The sequence below is a fragment of the Diaporthe batatas genome (genome assembly GCF_019321695.1).
Source record: "Diaporthe batatas strain CRI 302-4 chromosome Unknown Contig00006, whole genome shotgun sequence".
In the NCBI taxonomy this organism is placed as follows: domain Eukaryota; kingdom Fungi; phylum Ascomycota; class Sordariomycetes; order Diaporthales; family Diaporthaceae; genus Diaporthe; species Diaporthe batatas.
Window position 1 is genome coordinate 292,620 of NW_025408553.1, and position 20,542 is coordinate 313,161.

General features: G+C 56.8%; 7 protein-coding genes across 7 annotated transcripts; 5 read left to right on the forward strand and 2 right to left on the reverse strand.

Annotated features, from left to right (window-relative positions):
• Positions 1 to 389: 389 nt before the first annotated feature.
• KVR01_005990 (uncharacterized protein) lies at positions 390 to 2,482 on the reverse strand (the record flags this gene model as incomplete). Its single annotated transcript, XM_044785253.1, has 4 exons — positions 390 to 1,469; positions 1,555 to 2,124; positions 2,187 to 2,331; positions 2,442 to 2,482. The coding sequence occupies 4 exons, from the start codon at positions 2,480 to 2,482 to the stop codon at positions 390 to 392; spliced, it is 1,836 nt and encodes a 611-aa protein (XP_044644793.1).
• A 1,195-nt stretch (positions 2,483 to 3,677) lies between these two features.
• Positions 3,678 to 6,280, forward strand: KVR01_006078 (uncharacterized protein). Its single transcript, XM_044790815.1, has 5 exons — positions 3,678 to 4,610; positions 4,697 to 4,746; positions 4,859 to 5,021; positions 5,224 to 5,341; positions 5,457 to 6,280. Exons 1-5 carry the CDS (start codon positions 4,518 to 4,520, stop codon positions 5,555 to 5,557), a joined length of 525 nt encoding a protein of 174 aa, XP_044644881.1. The 5' UTR covers positions 3,678 to 4,517; the 3' UTR covers positions 5,558 to 6,280.
• A 1,268-nt stretch (positions 6,281 to 7,548) lies between these two features.
• Positions 7,549 to 12,735, forward strand: KVR01_006106 (uncharacterized protein). Its single transcript, XM_044786077.1, has 3 exons — positions 7,549 to 9,528; positions 9,600 to 10,016; positions 10,089 to 12,735. The coding sequence occupies exons 1-3, from the start codon at positions 8,910 to 8,912 to the stop codon at positions 10,139 to 10,141; spliced, it is 1,089 nt and encodes a 362-aa protein (XP_044644909.1). The 5' UTR covers positions 7,549 to 8,909; the 3' UTR covers positions 10,142 to 12,735.
• On the reverse strand, positions 11,850 to 12,387 carry KVR01_006314 (uncharacterized protein; the record flags this gene model as incomplete). Its single annotated transcript, XM_044792229.1, has 3 exons — positions 11,850 to 11,890; positions 11,980 to 12,064; positions 12,325 to 12,387. 3 exons carry the CDS (start codon positions 12,385 to 12,387, stop codon positions 11,850 to 11,852), a joined length of 189 nt encoding a protein of 62 aa, XP_044645117.1.
• A 1,358-nt stretch (positions 12,736 to 14,093) lies between the features above and the next one.
• KVR01_006286 (uncharacterized protein) lies at positions 14,094 to 16,785 on the forward strand. Its single transcript, XM_044788334.1, has 3 exons — positions 14,094 to 15,254; positions 15,311 to 16,279; positions 16,366 to 16,785. The coding sequence occupies exons 2-3, from the start codon at positions 15,353 to 15,355 to the stop codon at positions 16,459 to 16,461; spliced, it is 1,023 nt and encodes a 340-aa protein (XP_044645089.1). The 5' UTR covers positions 14,094 to 15,254; positions 15,311 to 15,352; the 3' UTR covers positions 16,462 to 16,785.
• A 586-nt stretch (positions 16,786 to 17,371) lies between these two features.
• KVR01_005917 (uncharacterized protein) lies at positions 17,372 to 18,244 on the forward strand (the record flags this gene model as incomplete). The annotated part of the gene is made up of 4 exons (XM_044787453.1): positions 17,372 to 17,519; positions 17,637 to 17,838; positions 17,921 to 18,088; positions 18,214 to 18,244. The coding sequence occupies 4 exons, from the start codon at positions 17,372 to 17,374 to the stop codon at positions 18,242 to 18,244; spliced, it is 549 nt and encodes a 182-aa protein (XP_044644720.1).
• Positions 18,245 to 19,862: 1,618 nt separating this feature from the next.
• Positions 19,863 to 20,468, forward strand: KVR01_005768 (uncharacterized protein; the record flags this gene model as incomplete). Its single annotated transcript, XM_044785319.1, has 2 exons — positions 19,863 to 20,188; positions 20,285 to 20,468. The coding sequence occupies 2 exons, from the start codon at positions 19,863 to 19,865 to the stop codon at positions 20,466 to 20,468; spliced, it is 510 nt and encodes a 169-aa protein (XP_044644571.1).
• Positions 20,469 to 20,542: the final 74 nt, after the last annotated feature.

Here is a 20,542-nt window from a genome sequence, read left to right on the forward strand (position 1 = left end):
GCTGGGAAGCTGCGGCCAGTCCTGTGGTTGCTGGGCTGCCCGCGGCCGGCAAAATGCTGAGGCCCAAAATTTACTTGGCCAAGCTGGATGGAGCTGGAGCTGGGGCCAGGTAAAAGGGAGCTCCACACCTAACAAAGCAGCTGCAGTGGTCTAACAGTACTCAGTACCTAGGTACTCAGCACTGCGCAGTGCTTGTGCACAATCCTTTGTAACATGTGTTCAGCAATAAGGTCAGAACTGCATTCCCGTTCATGACAGTTCTCCGTCAAATCCTCGAACCAAGCCCAACGCCTGCCTTGTCATTTCGGTTTCCCCCAGCAACTCGACTTAGTCTTGATCATACACAAATGGCACGCCAGCACACATGAAGTCGTCTCTTTGGCCTACTGCTACTTCTTGTTCCCGTTGGCGCCGCCGTTCACGATGCCCTCGAGAGCTGCGTCAACCTGCTGTCTGTACTCCCGTTGAGTTCGGCACTGCTCCAGGAACACCTTGTACTTGGCCTCCAGGAGCTTCTTCTTGGCCGGGTCCGCGTCCGCCCGAACCGTCTTGCCCGGCTTGCTCATGCGGTCCATGATGTCCCACAGCGGCTCCGTCTTACCATCCTTGTCGGCGCTGGCAGCCTTGGCCCCCAGCATTGCCGCCCCGTGCACGACCGCCGCGTTGACGTACTTGGGCACCAGCACGGGCATGTCACAGGCCGTGGCGATAAGGTCCATCAGGATGTCGTTCTGGCACTGGCTCCCCGACATGAAGATGCTGAGGATCGTGTGCCCGGACTCGTTCATCTTCTCAATGATCTGCCGCGTCTGCAGCGCGATGAACTCCATCACCGAGTAGTACAGCATTGCCAGCCCGTCCTGCGTCTTGTCGCTGCTCATGCCGATCACCGCACCTTTCATGTTGGGGTCAGCAATAGGCGAGCGGTTTCCCCAGAGGTCGCCGTAGAAGAAGTAGTGGCGGGAGAGGTAGCCCATGAATGGGGCATCCATCCTCGCGTTCAGCTCGTGAAGGCTGTCATTGAGGAACTCGTATATGTTCTTTCCCAGTGCTCTGGCACTGGCAAGTGTCTCGGTGTACGCCGGGTGCGTCTCAAGCATGTACTTCAACAACTCGCCTGTCGCCGACTGCCCGCCCTCCGCCATCCAGTGGCCTGGGATCAGCACGTCTCGATACGGGCCCCAGACACCAGGGACGAAGACTGCGTCCTTGGACATGGCGAGGTGGCAGGTCGAGGTTCCCGCCACAGCAGCCAGCCGCGTGAAGGCCTGGCTCAGGTCGTTCTTGGCTTGACTCTCGTCAAGATGATCCGGGCCGAGCTTGACCTTAGCGCCCACGGTTCCGATCCATCCGGCGTACGCATCAATTACGCCACTGCCCACGGCAATGCCGGCGGGGAGGCCAAGCTGCTTCGCAGCCTTCTCTGATAGCGGCCCAACAAGCTCTCCTGCGCTTGCGTACGTGCCGTTCTGCAGTATCTGGTCAGCGGGTCGTGCTTTTTGAACCGAGTAGTGACATTTGGGGGTGGGGGGGTTTCAAAGAAAAGGGGCTCACCACCCCGTCCACGCCTCCCATGCGCTTAAAGTTGTCTTTCACCAAGTCGCCCAGGCCGATAGAGTGGTAGAAGTCCTCTTGCCAGCCCTTGACACTTCCGTCGACTCCCACGGGCACGAAGCCCTGCTTGCAGACAGTACTGCAGTAGCTCCTGGTGTCGTTCCCTGTGGCCAGGTGTGTCAAGGCGTCCGCAAGGTCGTAGAATTTGCAGCGGTCAAACAGTTCGGCGGGCATGTGGTTCTTGAGCCAGAGCACTTTTGGGATCTCCATCTCCACGCTCATGGTGCCGCCGACGTAGCGTAGGAGGTTGTGGCCGGTCGCGTTGATCTTCTCCGTCTCCTCAATCGGGCGGTGGTCGAGCCAGAGGATGACGTTGCGGTCGTTGCCATCGTTGGTGAAGTCGGGACCAGTAACAGGGACTGGCTCATCTGTGTCGTGTGTGAAAACCGCCAGTGAGCAAGTCGCATCGAACCCGATGCCCTTGATGGTGTCTGGCTTGACGGAAGAGTCTGCAACGACTTTCTTCACGCAATAGCAGATTGCGTTCCAGATGTCTGTGGTGGATTGCTCCTGCATGACAAGGACTGCGTCAGTACTTTGTCCAGTCGACGTGGCCCGGTGCGCTCACTCACATAGTGCGATGCCTCATACCCGCTCACAGGCTGCCACAGCTTGATCTCCTGAGCGGCCAGGCCCTTGATCTCTCCTGAGTAGTCGATGATACAAGCCCGGGCAGAGCCCGTGCCGACGTCGATACCAATGAAGTGTTCCTGGTGTCTGTCCATTTTGTCTCACGTGTCAGCTGCTGCTTTGCTGCAAGAGGGGTGTCAAGTCCAAGCTTGTGCGATGCTGTTGCAAGCTTCGAGTCTTAAAGGCTGACTACTAACTCCTCAGTTGTGGGCAGGTTCGTGTCTGACAAGGGCGGCATTGTGAATCAGATGCGACTTCCAAGCCGCTTGGAGCCACTTGGGATAGTTCTAGACGTGCCTTGCAGATCGGTTGGCAGACTCCAGACGGCAAGAACGATGTTGCTGCAGTCAGCTTGTCTTGTGAGTTCTGCTGTGCGACGTGAGCTACGAAGCCACGGGTAGGCCGGTGTAAAGGATCCTGATGTAAAGTATCGCAAGGTATCGGGCACCAACACGCAAGCTCTCAAGGATGTGGCGAGCCATATGATTTCACCGGGGCACACTCAATCAGAGGGCGAAGGGAGGATCTCATTGCTTTTTGCAGGCTGCTCCTGCTGCTCCCCAACAAGCTGACGAGCCTGCCTCCTAAATCCTATTTGGTAAAGCTCCCCCGTCCAGCTGCTACCACGCAGTACTGCCACCCTCACCTGTCCTCCGACGCCGCGGGCGACGCGATGGGATGACGTTGGGGCTGAGGGTGGTGCTCTCAGGAGGCAAGGTTCCGGGGAAGCTTCCCCACATCCCCCAGGCCAGATGGAGCTAGCTGCTGGACGCGGGCATTCTAGAAGGACCCAACAGCGGCAGAGTGCCATTGGGTGCCTACATCGGACCCTCTCTCCTCAAGAGTCAACCCCCACTTACACGCATTCGCCGCCGTGGCCATTGGTGGTCTGGGTCCTGTCACTCGGCAATGAGATGGTTCTGGGCCTTGCATGACCAACTGCAAATCTGCACACGAGATACTGGTACATCACGAGCCTCGTCTTCTGCTTCCTCCACCACCTTCTCTCGACGGTTCCGTCGTGGACGAGGCGCCAAGCAGCGAGGCCAAGCAGCGGGGCCGCATCCTCCAAGCGAGGGAGGCATCGCGGCGAAGGCAATGCCGATCAGGCGCCTCGGCCGATGCGGTTCGAGACCTTGGGATATCACCCCATTCTGCCCACCGGTCCTCTGTCCGCCCGCCCTCCATTCGTATGCGATCCCGCACCACCCGAGGTGCCCTTGAGCACACCCAAACACCCCGCGTTGAGGTCTCGCGGGGTGACTGTCGCCCGAACCCGCCGGGCTGTCTTCCGGTGGTAACTGGGCTCGCGGGCCGGAAGGGTCCTGTAGCACAGCATGCAGGTAGGTGGCCGATATCACAAAGGCTACATCTGCCAGATAACGGGCCCCGCCCTCTTGGTAGATATCTCGTAGATCACCATGTGAGACAATGTTGTGTTCCCGTGGGTCTACAATGCCTCATGTCAACATTTTGGACGCCTGTAATCAGTGGCAATAGCATTGTGCCCAGTGTGCTCCGGCCGGGAAAGTTTACGGGATTGACTCACCGATGCTTCTGTTTCCGCGGTTCCTGGTCATGCCTTGGGAGTCCGTCCTCCCCGATCGTTTTGAGTTTCGATAGACTCGAGCCCTGAACTGTGATTGTTGCCCTATAAGCCGGCGTCTGAGGGTCTAGATGTTTCTGTCGTCGATGCCCAAAGCTGGGGTCGTCGTATGAGCCTTGCGAACCTGGTTTCCATATTTGACCGGCGAAAGGTGATCGGTCAGCCCAATTAGTACAGTTAAACCTCACCTCGGGCTCCCCATTTAGTGGGGTTGCATCTCTCCTGTTCGAAATATTCGAAGTCATTTCTTTGGGATTGGACAGTAAACAATGTCAACATCCACTCTCTAACAGAGAGACATAGCATGGCTCTACTAAGCGTTGTGGTGCTGCCAAGGCGTCATCCATCGACCACGAAATGGGCCCTCGACTAAAACCTGTAGTGCACGATGCGATCTGAGTAATACACGCAAAACGACGCAGGGCTGGTGCTGTCAGAGATTGAATCACCGTCTGACAGAATAACGAACGAATGAAGTGCGTGAAGTCGACCTCTTTCTGACCCGGGTCGGCGGTGGCTGCAGCTTCCATGAAACCGCACGCGGCAGTTGCCTGAAAAAGCTCAGACGCCTCCTAAATTTCAATCGACAGCCCGACAACAAGGCCGCCCATTCGTCCGTCCAACCCACAAACGTCGCCACCGACCGTGCTGGACAACCGCTGCCGACATGGAAGGGCAGGCAATTGAGATGGCAGATGATGATGTTTGGGACGACTCCGCCCTGATCAGGTCCTGGGATGAGGCTTTGGACGAGTACAAGGTACGTTGTGTTGCGGAAGCCACTGCCGACGGTGACGACGACCAACCCCTCCTCTTTTGCGAATTGAGACTAATCGGTGAGCGTAGAAATACCACAGCATTCATGCAAGCGGAGGAAAGCTGGAGGACCTTCCCGAGTACGTGCGACAGCCATCAGCCCAGGAGGGGGAGGACCTTCAGACCGGTCCGAACTCTCTTTTCTCTCGTCTTCTCGCTGGCCGAACCTGCTCAGCTCACGCGCCGTCGCAGGTATTCACAGGATGCCAAGCCTGAAACGAGCGGGACACACCATCAGTCTGAGCCCGTCTGGTCGTCTGCTGCACTGACATCGGACCAAAATGCACCCCAGAACCAGCCGGCTCAGGAGCAGCGCGAGCAGATCGCCGCGGGAAGCACAGATGATGCTACCAAGGTAAGTGCGCCGCATAATAATGGACGGCTGCAGGAGGGAAAGAGACAGGCGAAAGGCGCCAAACCTATTCCCGCCTGGTTGATTGCCCTCACCCCAGAGGCAATCGCAGCAGATCACAAAAGCTTGGCATCTGAAGCCTTGCGTGTCCCACCTGGCGATCCAGATTACTGACGGCGGGCCTATCACGGCCGCGGCAACATAGGATGGCATGAACGATGGCGTGGCCGGTGGTAGTGGCGATGGCAGACACGCCGGCGAGGGCCAGGGTGAGGGCGCCGGCGGAGGAAACATGGCCCCTCCACAGTTTCTGATGGGCTCTGGTACGTCTTTTTCAAAGGATAAGCGGGCGCGCAATTTGCTTTCTTGTTGCTCTTACCTGTTTCGCAAGGCCCGGCCCCCGAGATTGCGAGGACTGACACTATTGGAACCACCCAGTGCAAGATGAGGGCCTGAAGAGGCTCCTCATGTCCTGGTATTACGCCGGGTACTATACGGGCTTGTACGAAGGCAAGCAGACCCGCCAGGACCAGCAATAAGCCAGGGCAGGCAGCATCAGCCCCGGCCGTGATCGCCATTTACCAAGGCCTGCATCGCGCATCACGGCATGGGAGTCGAGGCGTGGGAGAGCCTGGGAGCCTGCACAGCAGCATATATCAGTGTGGAGGCTGAGCATCGGATGCAAGCCGGCACGAAGGCGCGGCGGGGCACGACCAAGCCATGGCACAGTTTTGTTAGTGACGAGAAACAAATCTTGCTGGCCGGGAGTTCGGCGTCCTGCCAGCGCCGCAAGCGGGACTTTGGGTATACTACTGTCGAGTAAGGCAGCGCAAGGCTAGGGGTGAGCGCCTTTATCCAAACCTCCCCTGATCGACCTTCAGGACGGGGTTTCTGTAACAGCTCGCGTTGCAGCAGCGAGGGGGAACGTGCTGTGCTGCTAGCCTGCTAGCCTGCTGGGCCGGCAGCAGAGCTAAGCTGTCCGTGGCCCATGCAACCACGTTGGGGAGGACTAGTAGGGGGGGAAAGTGTTGTAGAGTTCTCGTCCTGTAAAAGATTGGGCAAAACTACGAACAGACGTTCACCTCAATTTCTCGGCAAGGGACATTAGGCTTGAACGATTCAGATGGTGGCGTCGACCTCGTCAGGACCCGTGCTGTGCAATCATAGTGTGTACTCAAGTACTTGGCCATGACAGAAGACGAAACAAAGTTACTCTCTAGGCTGCGTGACACGGGGTTTTCCCACATGGCCTGAAAACATTGCGAGGGGGGCTTACACCTGAATGATCGAGATAATCTAGCCTGCCAGTTCATGAATACTGTGGTGGATATCATTCTAGAGCCCTTGCACGATGGTAATCTCTAGCAGGCATACGGAATATGTACTAGCGTACCCCCGAAATCTGGTGATTATGACTTCACGTAAACGTCCCATGTTTCCCCCGGGGCCGGATCGCCGCCCCATCCGTTTCCGACCGGGGGCCGACAGGCTCGGCCATTTGGAAATGGAGATTCCAGGAAGGACAAGAAGATTTTCAAAAATTTCAAAAATCAAAACGACTGGTTGACCTGACCTGTCAGCCCCCTCACCGAGCGCGACCCTGGTGTAGGAGATAACCAGCGTGGCTGCGTGGGCAGGCAGGCCTTGTTTCCACATGAACCAATGCACGTCTGTAGATGGCTTCCTGAAAGGGGCCGCAGCATGACGGCATTTGGGACCAAACGTCGAGGAGTGGGGTCTCGTCGAAGAAATTCTCCGTGACCGATGCGTCGCGAACAATTGGGCCCTTCGAACGTTGGCCGGCAACCCGCATCGTTACAGAGTAGTGGGCAGGGCTGCAGGTCTGGGGTGCACGTTCCAACCGCTCAGGTATCCCAACTTGCCAACGCCTTATCTCTTGTTCATCAGAGCTCTTTGGATCGACTCCGGACGGGGAGGATGTACATGCCCTGCTAGCGAGGTGACGGCCAGTCCGCGCGGGCGCTTTCGAGGTTCCTGTTAGGGCGCGGCGTAGAGGAGGTCGGCTCCACAGTTGAGACCAGATGAAGTGTGCCCGTTGTCGTCTGGTCCAGGGCCGGCACACCCCCTGGCATTTAGACGTTTGAGGATGCCTCGGCACGTGCGGTGACTGGTCCAAGTCGAGGGTTCGAAGGCCTCCCAGGACCACCAGCCAGCTAACCAGAAGAGACGAGAGACAGGAAGGAGTGGGCTCAGCCTCCACGGGGCCAAGAGATGCCGAGATATGTGTTCAATGTTCCTACTGCCCAGTGCAAGCAAGGCACGCGGAAGAGGCAGATCCCCTGGCTAAAGATAGACCCACCCGAGCAGAGCCCACGACGTGCTGTGCTGCAGGACAGCCTGCACACCCGCATCTCGCAGGCGCCGGCCAGTGAGATGTGGTCTGGGCCGGCGCAGCGGCCGAGCTGAGGGGGTACCCTGAGCCTGTCATGCACCAGTTTTATTAAAGGTGGGCGAGGCTAGTGAGTGGTGGACGGAGTCGTGCGGGGAACTCTAAACGTTATTTGGAGGAGCCGGAGCCGCAAGTCTTTTACTACTACTACTACTACGTTGGTCTGAACCATTCTGGCGCGAATCTAATGAATCTGATCTTGAATGAATGGCTTTTGACCCGGAAGGTTAAGTATACACTAGAAAGAGGGAGGAAAAGCTCGGACGATGGGTGGCCCTTATCCGCATGTTAATTATCATGATGATGATACTGGTGATGACGATGATGAATATGATTTCCCTCTCATCTTGACTGTGCTGACAGGCTGATCTGCTGCCGTCCATCCACCGAGCAGCCGTCGTTGGTTAGCGCCCAGGCGGTTGGCGCTCTCGCGTTGTGGTGGCGGCGAAATGCCAAACACGATTCGAGACGGATCTGTCACAGCCCGACTCCTGCACTACGGCCCCAAGACGGGGGTTAGCAGGCGGGAGCTAGCACCACACACCTCGGCGTACGGGGAACCCCTGCTTGGCCGTCTCTGGCCCTCTGGCCCTCAGGCTTCAGCAGCGCACTGGATGCAGCGCAAGCACCAAGTAGAACCAAGCCCGCCCTGCCCGCTTGGCCCGCCCCCCGGCCCCATCATGGCTTGTCTCATCATTGCCCACAAAACTGGGAGCTGCACCTGAATGCCTGCTATGGCTGTATGGCTGCTTGGTACCGGGCCCTTGCCCAGCCTGTGGTCCCGAACCAGGGGCCGCAGCTTAAGCGTATTTTGCTTTAGGTTGGGATGGCAACTGCTTGCCGCGTCTCAACCCATGCCCTCTCCCGAGGTCTGCTGCGAGATGCCCAGCAGCAAGTCAGTCAATCGTCCGTCCTAGCCGACCGACCGACCCCCTCAGCCCCCCCCAGGCCCCACTACAAAACGGTACCTAGGTACCTCCCTCACTTACACGCACAATATGGACAACCTGGACAAGGCTTCCGCCTAGCCTCGCAGCCGCCTCCCTGGCCTGCGTCTGGTCGGACCCAGTCGTGCCCGGCGGCTGATCCATGTACGGATGATTTGCTGGTCCTGTTTCGAGATGGTCTCCTGTGCCTAGGGGTGCCCAGAGACATCATCCTGTCCTGCTCCCAAGCAGCATGACCGAAGGGGAGGGGAGGGGGCCAGCCGAGTGCTATTCCTGATCCACCATGCTTTGATATAAGCTCTTTCCCTCATCCACAAACCTTCGTCTTGTTTGTTTCTTTCTTTCTTCCCCCATCTCTATACCCGTCGTACTTTTGCTGCTGGCTCGTGTAGATTTCGAGTACACACTCATTTTCCATTTCTCTATACCCCGTCATTCTTTCTCACGAGCAGGAACTCGCTACACCACCCAAAGGTTACCGACTCTGGAAGTTCACGCACCACAAGTTCTAATCACCAACCCATCAACGCAAACATGAAGTTCTCCGCAGCTCTCGCGGCCCTCGCCGCGCCGCTCGCCCTGGCCAAGGCCGTCCACAACGTCTACCCGTCGAAGAGGGATACCGACCTGTACCCCCGGAAGTCAGAGGAGAAGTCGTCGGAGAAGGGCCAGGGAGGCGAGGGTCAGGCACAGTCAGGAGGCGCGACGGTGCTCGCTGGCATGCAGGGCCCCGGCCAGCAGATCTCGGCGTCTCAGGAGCAGCTCCTCACCCTCGGCCTGTCCGGCGCCGGCATCACCACCAACGCCGCCACCGAGGTCATCATCATCTGGGTCAACCAGGGCAACGGTGCCCCGACCATGAACGTCAACCCTCCCCCTCAGGCCGCGCCCCCCGCTGGCGCCCAGACGCACGAGGTCATGGTCGGTGGAGCTGCCGGTCTGCAGTTCACCCCCGCCGAGATCAAGGCCGCAGTCGGTGACATGGTCGTCTTCACCTTCATGAGCGCCAACCACACCGCAACCCAGTCCGCTTTCGACACCCCCTGCCAGGCCCTCGCCGGTGGTATGGACTCTGGTTTCCAGGCCAACCCCAACAACTCTGTCAACCCACCACCTCAGGTTGCCATGCAAGTTATGGTCGACACTCCCCTCTGTAAGTATTTGCTTGCCACCACCAAAAATCAGCACGCCTCGGGATTCATGTCGCTAATCGGTTATAACCAGGGTTCTACTGCAGGCAAAAGGGTCACTGCGGAAAGGGCATGACCTTCTCCATCAACCCCACGGCCGCCAAGACTCAGGCCATGTTCCAGTCCATGGCAATCGCCCAGAACGGCACCGGCGCCGGCACTGGTATCACCGGTGGCCAGGCTCCCCCTCCGGCTGCTGGCGGTAACGGCAGTGCTGCTGCTCCTCCCGCTGCTCCCCCTGCCGAGGGTGGTGCTGCTGCTGGTGGTTCTGCTGGTGGCTCGGCCGGTGGCTCTGGCTCTGGCTCTGCTGGTGGTTCTGCTGGTGGTGTCACTCCTACCATGGGCCAGGGCCAGATCCAGAACGGTGCTTGCGTCTGCGCTGTCACCTGCTCTACCGGCTCGTTCCCTGCCGCCCAGGCTCAGGGTGTTGGTGCTTTCGGTGGTCTCCCTGGTAAGCAATGAGAGCCTGGATCCCTTCTTCTTCATCGTAAGACGCAGCCTTCTAACATCCCTTTTTCCCCAGGTGCTCTCCCAGCAAGCATGTCTGAGGTCATGATGAACGCACCCGCCGCGTAAAAAGGATTTCACGTTGTCTGTTGTAGGACACTATAGGAGATTATTGGGACGACCCGGATGTCGGACTTTTTCTTATGATGATTTGAATGAATTGTAGAGATCCCCCTTTTTTTAAGCAGCTACCCGCCGGAGACAGGAGGCTAGATTTCCTCCCATTTTTTACTCTTTATAAACAGGGGCGGCGGGGGAAAGGTTGTATATGACTGGTTCGTATCCTGGATGGATACCTTAATAGTACAACCTTTTATTCCAACTCGAGTTCCCATCTGTGATTTGCGTCTTGATGTTAGTCCGCAACGAGGCTTCTGTGGTGGAAGGCCAGAGGCGTTGACAGTGGTGCGAACCAGGCGCACGCAAATCAACACACTATTGTTGGTGGTGTGGCAATCACCGCCTTACTCACAATATGCTCAGTATCCGTACCAAGCTTCAATGAACTTGGACGAACCTGGGCCCAACACCGGACGTCTTCCGTACCGACCCAGATAATTTAGGATTTCCCTGCAGCGCACCCTTCCGGATTGATTGCCTGTCCCTTTCGCTCATCATCCGTGGTCGTCCCGCTCGTCCCTGATTCATCGTCCTGTAGCGACCGCCAAGCCCAACCTGCGGCTGCGGGAGGGTGGCTTCCGGCGAGAAACACTTTGAAACGGGGTGATTCCACTTTCCGAGTCGTCCCGGGCGCGCCCGATCCCGAGACATAACAATATGTATGCACCTGGCAACAGCGAACGAACAGCCGGTAATGAGGATAACACTCACCCGCTCGCTCGCTCACCCGCCCTGCTTCCGCTCGCCGTCCGGGCGCGACTTGGGTGTCCGGATGCGAGGAAGCTTGAGGCCTTCTTCACCCGAGCTCACGTGGCCGGGGCGGACGGTGCTTGGAGCATCCGGTCGGTGGCATCCCGGGTAGAAAAGTTGTGATGACTCCTCCCACCCCCAACGTCCTTATCCCATCGTGAGGTGCCAGTCTGACGGGCCAGGCGTCGTGCCGCTGTCGGTTGTCCTTCTCTGTTGATCTCTGCTTGAACGGTGATGGGTTCAGATGGACGCGTTCGTGCGATTGGACTCGTGCAAACGCTATGCGCTCGACCCGTGTGTTCTCGCGGCGGGATGGCTTGCACCCGACCGGCTTTGGTCGAGCCTGACAACGGAGGGAAAGCGTGTTCTTGGAGTGTTCTGTAGACCACCATGTTCCTCCCGGCATCAATCCGGGCCGAGCCTCACGATCGTCCATTCGCCTGCGCGTCGTTGCTTCTTCGCTCCGTCCTCCCCGCGACACGCTCGCACATACAGGTCGTACCCAGATAAGGCCGGCAGCCCGCCGCTTGAGAAGGACAACAGGGTGGTTCTGGGGGGGAGAGACACAAGTATATTGCCAGAGGGGGGACTGCCTAAAAACGCTACAACAGCCCTCCTTGCCTTGTCCCTTCTTCTCTGCCGCCCCCAGCTTATGCCCAGCCAACATCCACTCCGCGCTGCCGCCTCGTGCGGGCGAAATGTGACCTGTGCGCCAGTGTTGATAAAATAGGTCTTCCCAATTCCATTCCGTTGCTCCATGCTGAAAAGCAGAATCCATAACCCGGGAGTGGAGGGGTCGTTGGGTGGGTACGCGGGTTTCCCTCGCCCTTCCTCCCTTGCTACTGTCGTTGTCCCCCCGCCGCGGGTGAGATATGATGATGTTCCGTCCGGAAGTCGAGAGATGCGTCTATTTCTTTCCGGCGGCCAATTCGGCCTTCTTGGCGTCGGCTGTGCGAGGGTTAGTCCATACCTAGGTAACGAGCCAGCCGTTGCAGCCCGCCGGCAGACTGCTCCCTGAATAGTAGTTTGAGCCTTACCAGCCGCCTGCTTCTCGCGCATCATGGCGGCGACCTTTTCCTTGTCGCGCTGCATCTCGCTGCCGGTCTTGGTGTTCTTGGACTTCTGCACATTGGGAAGGAGGACGGCGTTAGCAAGGCTGTGCCACGGGTCCGGCCTTGTTTCTTTCTTCTTTCGTGGTTTCTTGTTCTTCCTCCCGGCGGCAAAAGCGGGCAGCAGCCGCCCTGGCGGCGAGGGCTTGGCCCCTCTGCAGAGCGGCCCGCTGGGCGCTTAAGAGGGTGACGAGGTTTTTTTGGTCTTGGGCCGGGGAAATCGAGGCCGCAGAAAGGGCTGAGATGACTGGTCGCTGGGGTGGGCTTGCTTACCTGGGCGGCCAGCTTCTTCTGGGTGGCCTCGCGGGCCTTGTCGCGCTGGTTTCCACGAGCCATGGTTGTTGATGCTTGGTGGGGGGGGGGGCGGTGCGTGTTTGGGATCTCGAGGTCGACAGAGCAGGTGGTGTTCAGCGGGAGAGGCTTGTGGTGACACCAGGCAGAAGTGCGTCGAGGGCGGGAGAAAAAGAGCTTCCTCGGTCGTGCAACGGCCACCCCGGGTCAGCTGTCGGGACGAGGCCTAGAACGAAAGGGAAGCGCGAGGCTGTGTCCCCACCCGTCGCCGCATGGACACCCGCGCTAAGCCTCATTGGAATGAATGACTTGGGGGCGGCCGCTTTCGACAGTCAAATGCACCCGCCGAATCACAAGCGCTACTGGACGTGCATTCCAGTCAGTGATGTCGAGATGAGTGACACGGACAATCCATTTTGTGTGATTTTGAGTTACATGCCTCTTGAGAGTACATAAGTCACTAGGTAGATGGCAAATAGACAGTCTGGGGGTGGGTACTCCGTACTCCGTACAACCAACTAACTTGGGCACGAACTTGGACTCTGCCGTCTGGGGTAAAATATGGAACTGGAGCAAGCCAAAACCAGCATGATCTTCGCTGCAAGCAATTGATAGCACAAGCCACTGGCCTCGGGTACTAGTGTAAGTGGGCATTCAGGCATTCAGGCATCATGTACAGCCAAATCAAGGCAAGACTCTAGCACATATATCACACGGTCTTGTCAGTTCCTTTTTGGACATGATGACGAGTCATACGACGAAAAGCGGGTGTGCACTCGAACCAGATCAACCAGATGAACACAGGGCAGAGGCAGAAAGAACCCTTGGTCGCTCGGATGATCCTGAGTGTCGCCGTAAGCTGGGCTCAGGTGCTCGCGTGTAGGCGCCTGCATCGAAGCGCAAGGAAGCGCAGGCGCCGGAAAATGCTGGCCACGAGCAAGAAGTAACGTCGGACAGGGGCTCGCGGCAATTCATACAAGCGCCCGGGTTGAGCGAGTTCCTGGCCCCCGAAATTGTCTCGATTGTCTCGATTGTCTCAGACCAGCCCCAGAAGCAGGATTTCACCCTCATCAATTTCGATCTGTATGTCAAGATCGGTTGCGCCGGTCGCACAGGCCCAGGGCCCAGGGTATGGCCGTGAGGTGGCCTTGGATTGCTGCGTGGCCAACTGCTGGAGGAGTGATGGAGTGAGTGATGGAGTGACGGGATGACGGAGGGTGGGCTCTTCTTTCGCTCCTGTGCAGCAAACGCAACCAACAGCGTGTAGGCCTCGCAAGAAGGGGAGCATTGAGTTATATTGCTATTGACACGTCGGTTGAAACGGCGATTCCCCCACAACACGTGTGCTGCATGTCGTCTCGAGTCGAAGCTCCGTCTGAGGTTTTTGGTCAGTGGGCGGAGCCTGCATCCGTGCCTGCCTGGCCCACTGCGACTTGACCGGCATTGACGAAAAGGAAAGAGAAAAGAAAGCAACGATGCAATGTCACACAAGCCACATCGCAAGGCGCACTTGATGGTTTGTCTTCGGATGACTTGTCGTGCCACGTTCTTATCAGAGGGCCTGCAGTCGGCCAGTGGCAACCTGCTAGTGCTGCTAGTGCTGCTAGTCAAAAGTGCATGGCGGCGCATCAGGCACATCCACCTTGACGCCGGGCGCTAGATCCACTTGAAACATCCGGGAGGCTCTGCCAGCCAATCGACGCCGCATCGCGAGCCTGTCTGAGGACGCGCTCTGCTCCCTGCTCCATGATCTTCAACCTTCCCCACCGAACACTCAGGTCTTCCAGTTCGTTGGCACCCTTGCATCTTCCCTTGCCCGGGCAGGGAACGACGGGGGTTCGTGAGCCTATCCAGGCCTCTCCTCTCGACGGCAATCATGCGCTTACCACAGTGCTGTGGCACCCTCGAGTTCGCCCCTATGCCAGCATGCCAGCTCCCTCCTGCATGTGTCGCCTCCCCGTCGATGTGGGAACTTCCAGACCGACGGCAAGCGGTTGGGTATCGCTGCTCCCTGCCCGTCCCACGCTGCCTCAGCGATGAGTCGACGAGGCCCATAGCTCGACCCCTCTCCTGCATCCACATGGCACCAGGGCAACTCGCTCCCAAGCCGTACACAACGCACAAGTCCACTCCCCCAGCAGCAGCCCAGCCGTGCCACCGTGCTACGTGACATGCATGGCCCGTCGAGAGGATTTGCCAGAGCTAGTAGTAAGGTGCCCTGGATGCATGTTCGCTGTTTGCATGAAACCGACTTCACCCTGGCGCCTGGGATCGCTCCAGAACACCCGTTCTTCCCGCAGCTAGAACAAGGCCTCAGGTCCAATCCATTGGACAGAACCGCGTTTGTTTCAATGAAAGGAGCTTCGGGCCACCCTTGCACTTGCAGGTCGGCCCAGCTTGGACTATGACTATGACTGCTCGTGCCGCCTCCTCCTCCACCTCCTTCCTGCCCTTTCTGTCTTCTACCAGATGCTGCGGGGGCACACACGGCTGCCACAATAGGAAGTCCTGCTTGGTCTCTATTATTATAATAAAGACGACCTGCCCGCTTTTCCATTCATCTCACCTATTGTCCCGTCGACCACACCCACACCCCCAACCGTAGATCGGCCCAACCTGCCGTGGACAATGCTTGGGATCTATTCATACTGTCGCTACATTGTTCCCTCACAATAGCACTGCTCGACGCAGCCTCTCCGTTAAAACCCTTCTACTTGGCGCCACCATTCCCAGCTTCGAGACCACACACGGACTCGACTCTGATATCAGCTTCTCTCTTCTTACTCCTCCACTCTGCGAGACAGAATCTGGAACCACCATTACCAGCCCCATCGTCACTCACTCACTCACTCACTAATTACTTCCCCACGTGCGCATCACTACTGCCGGCAGTAAAACTCTCAAGACATTCTGTATGAAAATCTAGTTCCAAAGACATCTTGATGTTGCCTCGCTGACAGTCCCCTAGCTTCCAAATTAAATCACTTCTCAATATCAAATCATCGCCAAAATGATCAACATGACTGACAGTGGCCGCTTCTTGGGGCCTGCGTGGTGGATACTCCAGATCCTCCGCGCCTGCAACATCGTCGCCCTGCTCAGCGTCTCGGCCGCCAGCATCGTCATGGTCATCAAGACCGATGTCAACAACGGCTTCTTCTTCTTCTCGGCCTTCTCACACCTGGTCACCGGTGTTCTCGCGCTCATCCTCATCGTCTCCGAGCTCCCCCAGCCGCGATTTGTCCGCGACTTTTTCCGCAACAACTGGCCCACCTTCTCTACCGTCGACGCCTGCAACAGGGGCCACTCGCTCGCATGGCTGGGTGTGTGGATGGTCTCGATGGGAGCCTGGGTTCTCGGCTCTCTGAATGGCGACAAGGTGGTCGAGAAGATGACCCTGCCGCTCTGGCGCCTGACCCTCGCCGCCGGCATCCTCGCCCTCGTCTTCGGCATGTTCAACTTCCTGGTCTCCGTGCTGTTCCGCAATGGATCCCACGGGATAACTGCCCGCATGATCCGCGAGCACGGTGCCAACGTCTACAACGCCCGCACGAGGACCCTGCCACCCGACTACGACCTCGACGCCTCGACCCTCAGCAGCAGCACCCACTCTAACTCCATCCGCAAGGAGAAGTTCCACTCCCCGGCCCCGGCCGCCAACCGCTTCACCATGAACTTCGGCCAGGGCTTCCAGAGCAACCGCTTCACCAAGATGTTCGGCAAGGACAAGAACACCAGCAACAATGCCCGCCCCCAGATCAGCGGCCCCATTGGCGCCCCCGTTAACATGTCAGAGCGCGACGTCGAGGCCCAGTACCCCGGCCACCACCAACAGGAGGACGTCGTCAACCGGCCCGTGAGCCCCGTGAGCCCCGGCACCGCCAGGGAGTCGTGGGAGGGCAGCAGCCGGGCCAGCCCCATCGCGCCCAACGTCCAGGTATGTGAGAAGCCTGCGGGCAACTGGATCTAAAGGGGAAAGAAGAAGACAAGAAGCGCCTGCTGACATTTTCCGTCTTCTCTCAGCGCCCACCAACCGCCCTGCACCCAGCCTACGTCGGAAAGGCCCGCACGTTCCGCTCGAGCATCTACTCCACGGCCTCGCACCTCACCAGGTTCTAGAAGACATAAGGTGTCAGTTGATGAAGGGGTTCCAGGGGCGCCCTCGGACTTGTGGCAGGGCCGCCCGAGCAAGGACCACACGAACATGACCACGAGAAGAACAAGACAAAACAGGCATAACCAGGCGTTGTATTTTGTTTTACATCGGCGTTTGAGAGAATCGAAACCAGATACCCATTAATTCGGAGGGAAAGATAGGGACGGGAGGGGCAGCCGAGTTGGCCTCCGTGAGGCTTCTGTGCGACGGCGCGAGCTGGGCATGTGAGGCAGGTAATTCTTAAGGAACGTTCACTGTAGTACTTACTATGGTATCACTGCGTTGAATCTCGCTCGTCTCTTGTGAATGTGGAACCATCAGTCCAAACATCGGCCACGAACTCTGGCCAAATCAGTCGTAGAGCAGGCCACCCTCGGCCGTCGCGGCTCGGCTGCCTTGCGTCGTTGCACATGTGCCCGTCAAACCTGCGGCATATTGTCGACAGGGGCGACGATTCTATCCGAATCGACCTGCCCAGCATGCCTATGGCCACCTCTTCGTTCAGGGTTTTGAGTGTGAATGTCTCTGATGACTGGGTGGGAAGCCCACCTCGGTTACTTCAAACAGACGAAGGATCAAAGGTCTCAAACGCGTGGCCATGTGTGAATACTGTGATGCACGATTGACTCACTGAGCGAATAGGGAATCCGGCCAGAGATGAGAAGGTCCAAGGCAAACGGTATGGCCAAGGAAGGATAAAAGCTTCAAGTCGCTGCCATCCAGGGCTTCCAAGTCCGCTGCCCCCTGTCAACACCGACCCCTTAGGAGCTAGCTATCTGGGTAATTTCCCGCAATACTACCTACCCAGATACCAATCTGCACCTGGGCAAGAACTTCTTCGCATCATACCAGAAACACAAAAGGCTTCCCAAGATGTTGCTCATCGCCGTCTCCCTGATGGCAATCGTCTGCTGCGGCATCGCCGCTGGCACGCCGGATCCTCAGTATCAGAAACCCACCAGCAGATTCGCCCTGTGGGGGTCTGCCCCGAGCAATCACTGCGGCACCAGTTCCTTCACCTGTACGTGTTGAACTCAAAAACTTGGGCTTTAAACTCATCCCATTCCTCCTCCTGGAGCGCACCGCCCAGGTCTCCATCCCAGCCTCCTTTCAAAGACCGTCTCCTAACGCAGGGCAGACTTTGGACCCAACGACAGGCTGGTCCCCGTTGCAGACTGCAACAACATGCTGCTGGACCTGTGGAAGGACTACCACTTCACGTACGAGCTCTCCAACTGGGAGAACTCGACGGCGCTGGCGGACCACTTCTTCGTGCTGGCGGCCAACGGCGACTGCGAGTTCGCGCTGAAGAGGCTAGACGGCCTTAACAATGTCATGCTGTGAGTTCCTACCGACGGTCAAAAAGAAGAAGAAAAATGGCAAACGCACGACTGTATACTAACCTCTTCGATCCCCTTCAAGGCTTGGAGATCAGGACATAAGGGATGTTGTGAATAGCTCGATCGCCAGCTCGGCCGACGGTGCGTTCTTCGGGACCGTCGAGGGACAGATGAACTGCAACACGGATCCTGGAAACGGTGGCGAGGTCAACTTTGAGTGGACGCTGCGGACGCCTGGCAGTATTAATTAGCGACGGGATATCGCTTGGCTGGACTTCAGGAATTGCACGTTTGTCCCTGCAGGATTCAGCCGTCGTACATGCATCACATTCCCGCGGGTGGGTGTCATGTTTTGCGGCAAACTGCTAGTGGTAGCAAATGCCAGTCAGGATGCGCCATAGTCTAAACTTACAGTCTTTGGCTATGATTCTCATGAAATAAATAATGTAGCGAATGCATATGAGCGCTCTTAAGAGACTTGTCATGCTGTTACTGCTTGCTCCAACCATGACTTGACATATTTGTGCAGTAGGCTTTCGACCAAGTAGAGTTGCGACATTTACACCTGCTGTCGATTTGCTGACAGTCAGAAAAGAAGGGGAACGCAAGTACTCAACAACGATGGGAGGGGCCAATTGCTGGAAGGCAGAATATGATTTGCATATAGGCTTACTACTGCGTAGAGAGGGAGAGAAATCAAGAGCAGAAAGATAATCAACAAAAGAAAAGGGGACATCTGTCATATGAGGGAAGCCACAAGGAGGCGACGCTACCCCGGTGCCAAACGCAGGAAGTCCAGAGGATAACCCACTCTATGCAGTCAGAAGAGAAATTCTTGGTTCCAAGTGAGGTCCTTTGAACAACAGAGCTTGAACACGTGGACTTGAGGTATCTAATTTAATTGCATCAGATGAAACGAAAGCTTTGGACCACGAGACCCAAGGGTTGCTAAATCAGATCTTCTACCTTTACTACTTAAGTAAGTAGTAGAGACGGGGGACGAGGTGCACGTGTCACCTGGCATATGAACACCTAAGTGAGAGAGGCACAAGCACTGAGCCGCGTGTGAGAGTTGTAGGCAGCACACTCGCATACTAATGACTACAATCCGATCAACAGGAAGGTTTCAACTTGCGAATAATTGCTACGTCTTATAGAATCATCCTCATCTATATTTGCGAGACCATGTTCCTCGAGCTTAATGATACAAGGGAGTCGAATGTGTTTCTCGCATATGGGAAGCCACAAGCAGGTACTGGTATCTACGCTTCATACGTCTCCTGTCATCAAGCAATGTCACATGGATGACCTCAACAGAGAGCTACCATACAGCCATCAGAGGTTTCTCATTTGCGGTTCGGTAGTGCCAGGGAAAATTGACGAGTGTGTCACAGAGTCTGGTGGTATCATTCATGTGACGATCCCCGGGGGGTGCTGTGTGGTTTCGCTTCTATTCCGTATACGTCCGAGGACATACATGGCGCCTTCATACGGTGGTAAGCACTCAAGACCCAGCGCTTGGAAAGAACACGATGCCGATAACAATAGTTATAATACGATAGGTGCTTGTGGCCTCAGCCTTGCGACGCACAGACAAGGCTAAGGGGCACCGTCTTGACGACCGGGGGGTGCTGTCTCGGCTAAATTCGTCACAACTTGCTGACCCTCCTCATCCACATGCACTCCACAATTAAGAATTTTTGGTTCATGATTCTATATGGAACATAATCAGGAAGTCCATTGGTAGACAAGATTCACCTGCTGACAAACGTGGGAAGCAAACGGAACCTTGGAGGCTAGTGATTCACCCCTACCTAGGTCTTAGATAGCTCTGTGTCACCGACCGTTGAATACTTTTAGTCGCTAACAACTCAACTAACTTTAAATTCAAAATGCTGACTCCCCAATTGTCTACCATCTATTCCACGAATTCTTCTATGATACCTTTCCCTGGTCTATATCACCAGCAACCACATCAGGAAACACATCGGAACCCACAAACATAGTCAAATATACCGGACAAGATGCTTCCCGCCATCACTCTCTTCTTTTTCGGTGTGGTGGCTACGTTAGGTATCGCTTCTCAGACCCCTGGAACAGTCAAGAACGAGACGGCCAACACCAGCAATGACCACTGTGACCCGACCACCGTTGGTGTCGTTGGTGGCGGCCAGATCCAGGTCTCCGATTGCTTTGCCATCATGAACATCCCGCACACAGCCAATTTCAGCGTGGAGATGTCAAACTGGAAGGACTCTACTGAATTCACAGACCAGTACCACGGGCTCTTCGCCGTTGGCAGCTGTGAGCTGGCAGTGAAGCGAATGGACAGCGGCAAGAGTACTACTTGGTAGGCCACTTTTTCAATTCTCCACAACCCTAGCAGAGTTGGAGACTTTGGGCTCAGTGGGGGCCGATCTGCTAACAGTCGGTGGCATTCAAATAGGATTGGCAAATTTGATATCCGCAGCATAATCAACCAGTCTGTTCAACTCGCAAGGACGGGGGACGGCGATCAGATGGAGACCACCCATGGGAAGATGGACTGCAATTCAGAGCACGGACCAGCTGCGTGCATATCATGGACAGTTCGAGAGGCGGGCAATGAAACTAGAGCTGACTGTGTCTAGCGCCCAGTTTTGCTGGGAAGAGAGGTTTGTAGGGGGGGGTATGTGTGCGGGCAATACGGCAATCGAGACGATCG